Source organism: Lathyrus oleraceus, chromosome 2 (assembly GCF_024323335.1).
Source record: "Lathyrus oleraceus cultivar Zhongwan6 chromosome 2, CAAS_Psat_ZW6_1.0, whole genome shotgun sequence".
Taxonomy (NCBI): domain Eukaryota; kingdom Viridiplantae; phylum Streptophyta; class Magnoliopsida; order Fabales; family Fabaceae; genus Lathyrus; species Lathyrus oleraceus.
The window spans coordinates 140,553,717-140,562,582 of NC_066580.1; the positions used below are offsets into that span (position 1 = coordinate 140,553,717).

Below are 8,866 nucleotides of genomic sequence, written 5' to 3' on the forward strand. Positions count from 1 at the left end.
TATTATGTATGTTTTAATTTTTGATTGAAACAAATTTAAATGAATTGAACTTGGAAAAATTAATTTTTTTAATTTGTTTCTATATAATAATAAGACAATTTTTAGTTAGTGTTGAGATATAAGGAAATAATCGAATAATAGTAAAACATTTAACAGATAAGTAATTTATAAATGATTTATTTAGAAAAAATAAACCTCAAATAAAAAAATCACAATAGTTTTAAAATAAAAAATATTTCCATTAATCATCAAATTATTGTCGTGTGTAACCGAAAAACTATTGTCGTGAATTGTACTAAATAAAAACATCCATAAATAATGTTGGCGATTACCAAAACTAAACATGGAGTACTTATGTGTGAACACAAACTAAACTAAAATAAGAAAAACAATACTAAAAAAAAGTCGATACCAATAACGAACCAGGTCTATCCACATGGCATATTATAGTTTGTATAAACAATGGGTCCCACATTTTGTGTCATGGACCATCCAATCGCAAGTAACAACAGTACATTGAATTTGAATAATCGAAAAACGACGTCGTTTCACCGTCAGCATTTTATGTCTATCGTTCTTTTATGCCTTATAAATACATGTTCGAGGAAGTGTTATTCATACTGAATTGGTTCCAAAGCCATTATTAGTATTACAACTACATACATATTTTCTTCTTAGTTTATTCCAAATTCTGTCTTTGATTTCATTATCGTATAAAACATAAACAACAATGTGTGGTATACTTGCTGTTCTTGGTTGTTCTGATCCTTCTCGAGCCAAGAGAGTTCGTGTGTTGGAACTTTCACGCAGGCAATTATTCTCTTGTTTACTATTCTTAATTTCATTCTTCACACATGATGTTTTTTTTTTGGTTTATGATCATAAAAAGTTCTTGATCACATTAGTGATCATGTTCTTCATTCTTAATTAAATATTTGACTTACATTTTGGACTTTCTAAAAACGAAGACTAATTTTTATATTAATAGTATAACGTATCTGACTAATAATACATTGTTGACATGTTAGAACCCACAACTTACCACTTATTATATGGATACCAATATTGTCATTTTGGATTAAGAATAGTTATGGGACCCAAGTGACATAATCCATATTCTTTGTTTCAAGCGTCGTAGTTGTTAACTAGAATAAAAAAATCGTCACGTCATATTCTTTAATTAAACATATCCAATGATTGATTTTTTTTAAAGTAATTTTATAATTACTTCAATTTAGTAACTATTTTTTTTTTTGGGTTTTCATGCTCATCAAGTTATATTAAACAACAATAGTTTGATAAGATAAGGTGGCAACATTATTCCGATCACATCACTAATTGTTTATTAATCAGGACAAACAAGTGGTATGTGGGGTCTATTTGGAATGGAATTATTGGTAAACGTATAGTGGAAAGAACTATGAACAATTCAAAGTGGTTAAATAATTGTAGAACTATATTCTTTTTCTATTACAGTAATATTTATTCGAATATAAAATATATACTGAAAGTTACATTTTTCATACATAGCTTAATAAAAGAATATTGTTTTTGTTGATTGATTATTTGTTTGTTGATGACGTAACAGATTGAAGCACCGTGGCCCTGATTGGAGTGGGCTCCACCAACATGGTGATTGTTTTTTGGCACACCAACGGTTAGCCATAGTTGATCCTGCTTCTGGTGATCAACCTCTCTTCAATGAGGACAAATCCGTCATTGTCACGGTATCGTCAACCTCAATTATATGTGATACTATATACGTGTCAGTGTCGGTGTTTTATAGATTATGTATTATGATCGTGAAATTTGGCTAATATATATGTTGTTTTTGAAAACCAGGTAAACGGAGAGATTTACAATCATGAAGATCTCAGGAAACAGTTGTCTAATCACACGTTTAGGACCGGAAGTGATTGTGATGTTATTGCGCATTTGGTAATTAGTTATAGTTAATTTTATTAATTTGTTAGGATTAGATTCATGATTGAACTGTTTGTTATTGATTGATGTTAATTTTGGTTTGATAGTACGAGGAATATGGAGAAGACTTTGTGGATATGTTGGATGGTATATTTTCGTTTGTTCTATTGGATACTCGTGACAACAGTTATATTGTGGCTAGAGATGCGATTGGTGTAACTTCTCTATACATTGGTTGGGGATTAGATGGTAATGTTATGGATGATTTTGGATTTTTGGTTTTGGAATTTGAAGAAATTTGAATTGAGAATGTTTTGAATGTGTTTGGATTAGGTTCGGTTTGGATTTCGTCGGAAATGAAAGGTTTGAACGATGATTGTGAACATTTCGAGTGTTTTCCACCTGGTCATTTGTATTCGAGCAAAGATAGTGGCTTTAGAAGATGGTATAATCCTTCTTGGTACTCTGAGGCTATTCCGTCGGCTCCTTATGATCCTCTTGCTTTGAGGCACGCCTTCGAGAAGGTATGATTCATATCACTAGATAGAGATGTCTTACACGTCCTTAAAGATGACTCTGTCACCAAAGTTCCTTTTGGTTGGAAACTCGTTCGTGATATCAAATGACGCATTGATTGTGATTTACAGGCGGTGGTAAAAAGGTTGATGACAGATGTACCTTTCGGTGTTCTACTATCCGGAGGTTTGGACTCGTCATTGGTTGCATCCATCACTTCTCGCTACCTAGCAACCACGAAAGCGGCTGAACAATGGGGATCAAAACTACATTCATTCTGCGTTGGACTCGAGGTGCATATATTTATTCAAATTTACGAATCAGTTGTGTTAACTTTCTGTACTTTAAATGTCCTCTTAATATTCTATCTTCTAATGTTGAGTAGGGCTCACCTGATCTTAAGGCTGGAAAAGAAGTTGCAGATTATCTCGGAACCGTTCATCATGAGTTTACCTTTACTGTTCAGGTAACCGCTCAAAATCGATGTTCGATGGTTACTTCAGTATTTGAAAACAAGATTATGAAATGAATAATATATGCTGTTATGTTATGTAGGATGGTATAGATGCAATTGAGGATGTTATATACCATGTTGAAACATATGATGTTACTTCAATTAGAGCAAGCACGCCTATGTTTCTCATGTCGAGGAAGATTAAATCACTTGGTGTCAAATGGGTGATCTCCGGTGAAGGATCCGATGAGATCTTTGGCGGATATCTGTACTTTCACAAGGCACCGAACAAGGAAGAGTTTCACGAAGAAACTTGCCGCAAGGTCATTAGAATTATCGTGTTGTATTAATACACAGTTTAAGGGGTTGAAGTGTAACGATTAATAGTCGTGTTTTTTTTATATGCAGATCAAAGCACTGCACCAATATGATTGCCAGAGAGCTAATAAATCGACTTATGCTTGGGGTTTAGAAGCTAGAGTTCCGTTTCTGGACAAGGCGTTTATCAATGTTGCGATGAATATTGATCCTGAGAATAAAATGGTAGCGATCAAGAATGTTACTATGTTGTTTCGATACTTGTACAAGAATGTTACTGAGCTGGTTTATTTAAAACTTTCAGATAAAACGAGATGAAGGACGAATTGAGAAGTATATTTTGAGGAAGGCATTTGATGACGAAGAGAATCCTTATCTGCCAAAGGTACGAAGTAATTTTCGGCATTATCTATTCGTTAATGCAAAGTTATGTGGCGAAACTAACATTGAAACATTCAATTTCATGCAGCACATTTTGTATAGGCAGAAAGAACAATTCAGTGATGGAGTTGGTTATAGCTGGATTGATGGTCTTAAAGCTCATGCTGCAAAACATGTAATTAATCCAACCTTTTTCCTCTTCAATAAAGCAATGAAGTTAGCTATTGTTACAAAATTTGTGTTCCATTTTATTGATTCTCGAAATTTTCCATTAGGTGACCGATAAAATGATGCTTAATGCTGGTAATATCTTCCCGCACAACACACCAAACACAAAGGAAGCATACTACTACAGAATGATCTTTGAGCGGTTCTTCCCTCAGGCAAGATAACTAATCGACTCTTAATTTGATTTAACCGTAAGCGATATAGCACAGGCTACATTCAATCACTTCTATTTTCTTAAATTATTACTAGCGGTTATTTTCGTGTCTGTATCAGTATCGTATTTGGTGTTTCTGAGAGTACTACATTGACCATAAGACAGCATCGTTTAACGAGTTCTGATTCAAACTTGGTATTTTCTGATATTGTTTTGCAGAACTCGGCAAGACTAACTGTTCCCGGAGGACCAACGGTTGCATGTAGCACAGCAAAAGCTGTTGAGTGGGATGCTGCTTGGTCAAACAACCTCGATCCTTCTGGTAGAGCAGCACTCGGAGTTCATGATTCAGCTTATGAAAACCATAACAAAGTCAACAAAACTGTAGAGTTTGAGAAGATTATACCACTGGAAGCCGCTCCTGTCGAGCTTGCCATCCAGGGCTAGTTTCAGCTATGGCAAGGAATGACTGTGCTAGAAGAATGAAGATAATAATTGAAAACTTAACATATATGAAGAATTTGCCTTCTGTTTAATTTTATCCGGGGCGAAACAATGCTATATAATATAGATAAAGCTTTAAATAAGTATTGCATCTTGTATCAATTTGAATTCTGTAATTTGAACTGTTATATATTATCTTAATCTATTTGATTTCCAAGCTATGTGTTACCTTGTACAAATTGCATAACGTTTTATAATACTAATAAAATGAACTAATAGAATAAAGCAACATAGAGAAGTTGATTCCAAGTATCAGGCAAACCAGGAAGACACCAATGACTACAATCAGCCGAGTGATCCGGGTTAGCTCTCTGCTGAGGATTCAAATCACCACTGTAAATCGAAGGGTGTCCATCTTTCCTCAATGCCGATAACATTGTGATGTCAATAAGATATGCAGGATCGCGCATTTCACGAATCACCATATCCACGATTCTCATCTGTTGTTCAGTGTATGTTTCTCCTACTCCAGGGTTTATTGTCGCGCCGCTGATTGGCGCTGTTTCACCATAGCAATTCTTTGTTGTCATCATAGTTGTTGATCTACCAGCTTCTGCATTCCATTCATTTTGGCTACACGCGTATTTCAGTAATCAACGCGACAAAATCTTAGCATGACTTTTGTTTAAAAATCATACATAACTTTTATAATAACTTACTTGTAATGAGTAGGAGAAATTGCTTGAAATAAGACTTGGGTTTTACTTCTGTCAATATTTGCATCCACCCAAGTAGCCCAAGTTTTCATACCACTTTCCAAAGCGCCCAATCGATCCATGTCGGGATAATATTCCCCTCTTAATTCTAGATAATCCCATCTGCACTCAATTAATCAACAGAAAAGAAAATCAAATTTCTTCTAAATATCAGTTTTTATAGTGTTTTCTTGAGTAATCTTAAGAAAAAGAACATATTCTTGCCTACCCTTGAAGTGATCCTTGATGAGTCCACCAATGTCCTGTGTTGAACAACAATACATCAGCACTCTTCCATGTGTTACCATTCTTATCTGCCTCATCAAGCCTCAAGATTCTCTTCCCTTGGACCATATCCATATCCACCAAATAAGGAGCTCTGTGAAATGAAATCTTCACATCATAGTCCTGTATATATATATCATATTAAATCCAATTTTAATATTTTCTCTAAAATGTTTCTCTTGTTTTCATAATAACATTCTGTAGGATATAACTGAAAAAAATGATGTATGCAGTATGTAACTACTATGTATCAAAATTCTAGAAAATGTTTTTGGGCCCCCTCAGATGCATACTATTTATCAATGATTCAATTGACACTATCTATCAAACACTTTTTCAACAGCTTCTTTGTCTTATTATTACCAAAAAAGCATGACCCTACCCCTTTGGGATTTTCAATGAAACTTTACAAAGAGGGAAACAACTATTCTTGCTGGAAAGTTATCATGGTTTAAATCTTAGTGACACATGATGATGTCACGTCGGTGTTGGATAATGACACGCGTCAGACCATACAAAATCGGTTTGTAAGGTGAGGATTGACCCCACCATATTGTCTGAAGTAGGACTCAGAATAAATAGATCATGATCACAATTCTAAAACTTGTTGTTAGAAATTAACTTAAAGCTCATAAATATGTTTTAGACTCACCAAGAATGTGAAGGTGGAAAGAGGATCTCCGGTGACTAGTTCTGTCAGTGATTGAGGTACTGCAGCAGATATCATACAAATCAAAGACTGCCATTGGTTCCTTCCTAACGAGTCACCAACAAACATTACAGTTTTTCCTTTCATCTTCATCAGAAACTCAACACCATTGAACCTACCATTACACAATGACACAAAACACATCACTCAGAATATTCAAATTATGCTATGAAATAATGAAACTACTACTATACACTACATTATCTAAAAATACAATCTTTTTCTGTTGTTTGTAAAGTTTGCACCTTGGGAGCTCACAATTGAGAGGTTTCCATCTGTATTTAAGGTAATCAGAATCTGGGCGACCATACATTTGACAGTTGAATTCTGGGTCTATGATTTCACAGCTAGAAGATTGATAAAAAGGGTAACTTTCATCATGAACCCAAGTGCCCACAAACAATGAACAAGTGCTTTGGTTGTTGTTAGATTTCAAAAAGGGCTTTTGATGGTGAAAATGATAATGGTGGTGATGATGATGATGATGATGGAGAGAAGAAGCTTTTTGGCATTGGAGTGAAAGTATGAAAAGAAGAGAGAAGAATGAAACGAAAACAGAAGAAAGAAGAGACATTGATAGAGAGTAGAAGAAAGGGAAAACCAAAAGGTGTTAATAGAAGAGGTAACTGTTTTGAGAGAAAAGGTATAGAAATGGCGCTGAGGGAGAGAAAAAGGTGCTTCTTTTTTGTTGTGTGCATGTGAAGATGGATGAACGTGGTTTCGAATATGGAACTTTTTAAACCGGTTCAGTAAATTTGAGTTATTGTTAGTAAAAGATTTTTTTTTTGACAAACCTCAATTATTATTCAGTGTAATGGAAGATAGATATGATGAGAGTGAGCAAGTGGATTTAATGACAAAATAGGATGCATAGATATTAAATTGTGAAACTCATACTTCCTAAATTAAAATATATTTTATGTTTTCAACCTTTAGTCGGATCACTTCAACATTGTTTCAGACCCGTGATACCAATATAAAGTTGACGGTTTTAAATCTATTTAAACATGAAAATAAGAATTAACTATCCAAAAACATCACAAATATCATTTAGAGTACATTTATGATTTAATTTTGATTCAAATGGTCTAAAACAAAAAACCTAAAATTAGAATTTTCAAAAACTTACATGTTAAATGCCCATTGTGTTAAAGACTTTTGCAGTAGATCCATAATGAGTTTGATCATGATTTAGACCTTGTCAAGATGGGTGTGTTCATCATCTTCAATTATATCTTATGAACAAAACTTTCGAAAATCACCAAATCAACAAATTAATTCACAAATTATATATTGTTGGAATTGGAATTTCACCAGGATTTCAAATATGTATTCAAAATTGCAAAAAAAACGTGAATTTGATACATTGAAGCAAAAAAATGACGTGAAAATTCCGCTTCTAATGGTGTATTCATTTTCTTGAAACAGTTCAAAATCATGATTTTAACATTTTTGTGTTCTTGAGTTCATCAAATTTTTTAAACAGATTTTCAAATAATGATTGATCTAGAGATTTATGGATATACAGGTTGAACATAAAAATCTAGATTTAGATGAGAAGATGAAATTTAAAGATTTTGATCTATGAGATACACATAGAGTATATGTGCAACATATAATCCTGTGTGACATTGACTATATCAACACTGCTTTCTGATTGAACAAATTTATGACTTCACCAGAAAAGTTAATTTGATGACTTCACCTTAGAATTTTCCTTCTTAATTTAGTGTTGTAATTATTAATGATGTGATTAGGGATGACAATTGACAGGATTTGAGCAGAATATTATTTACCGCGAAAATTGGTAAACAACCGTTGATCTTCCAAATTACTAAATTATGTTACTTACAGGATCGATCAGATTGATCCTAGAACATGTGCTAATTATTTGTTAAAGTGAATTCTAATGAACATAAACACTTCGACAGTGTTTATAATAATAGTAATTCGCGAAAATACTCAAAAAAGAGACGAACAATATAAAGCAAAGAGAATATTGTAAAAACGAAGATAAATGGCAACAAAGATAAATCCTTTAAATAAAAAGATATTTCTGGAAATAAAAGATGAATTGAATTACTTCAAAGTAAATGACAATGGTGTAAATCAAACGTACATTTCTCAATTTACAGTTTCTCTACACACAGATACTTGGTAAATTTTACAGATTTTATACACACTTTGAACACCCACGATCCTAGCACTAAGACCTTTTATTTATACTAATCGAAATAACCGCTTCTAACGGCCTTTCTACCATATCGAGACAAATGATGCTTTACATGGATGCAACTATCCATTATGCTTCACGTGTATCTTCAGCAATTCAGATAAGAACAAAAGTTCCCTCATTTATTTGAATTTGAATCTTTCATCGAAAACGTCTTCAAACACTAAAAGTATGTCCAAGTTCTTGAAGCATATTAACTCTCTCATCAAGGCATCTTCGACTAGAATTCCCAATATCTGATCTAGTCGAAACATCTTCACAGGGAACTCCATTTCTTAATTCAAATATGGGCGTCGAAATTAGGAGCTAACAAATTGCCCCCCTAAAATGTCATTTTTGACACATCAAAGAAAAATGCATTTTTTGAGAACATGCTTCGACGCCTTGGACAATTCTTGCATGTCACTAATGTTCCAATGTTACAAAACCTTTCAGTTTCTTTCAGCTATCCTATGACGTCAGAGTC

The 8,866-nt window shown here is 33.5% G+C and overlaps 2 protein-coding genes across 2 annotated transcripts; one reads left to right on the plus strand and one right to left on the minus strand.

The window, feature by feature from the left end:
* Positions 1–617: 617 nt before the first annotated feature.
* LOC127118530 (asparagine synthetase, root [glutamine-hydrolyzing]) lies at positions 618–4,561 on the plus strand. Its single transcript, NM_001427356.1, has 13 exons — positions 618–810; positions 1,589–1,727; positions 1,843–1,938; positions 2,031–2,172; positions 2,257–2,447; positions 2,571–2,732; positions 2,825–2,905; positions 2,995–3,216; positions 3,302–3,436; positions 3,516–3,596; positions 3,681–3,767; positions 3,868–3,975; positions 4,194–4,561. Exons 1-13 carry the CDS (start codon positions 731–733, stop codon positions 4,419–4,421), a joined length of 1,752 nt encoding a protein of 583 aa, NP_001414285.1. The 5' UTR covers positions 618–730; the 3' UTR covers positions 4,422–4,561.
* Positions 4,543–6,904, minus strand: LOC127118531 (protein PMR5). Its single transcript, XM_051048737.1, has 5 exons — positions 6,413–6,904; positions 6,111–6,282; positions 5,403–5,581; positions 5,138–5,296; positions 4,543–5,051 (listed from the first exon to the last, which is right to left on the minus strand). The coding sequence occupies exons 1-5, from the start codon at positions 6,739–6,741 to the stop codon at positions 4,691–4,693; spliced, it is 1,200 nt and encodes a 399-aa protein (XP_050904694.1). The 5' UTR covers positions 6,742–6,904; the 3' UTR covers positions 4,543–4,690.
* Between the last annotated feature and the right edge of the window lie 1,962 nt (positions 6,905–8,866).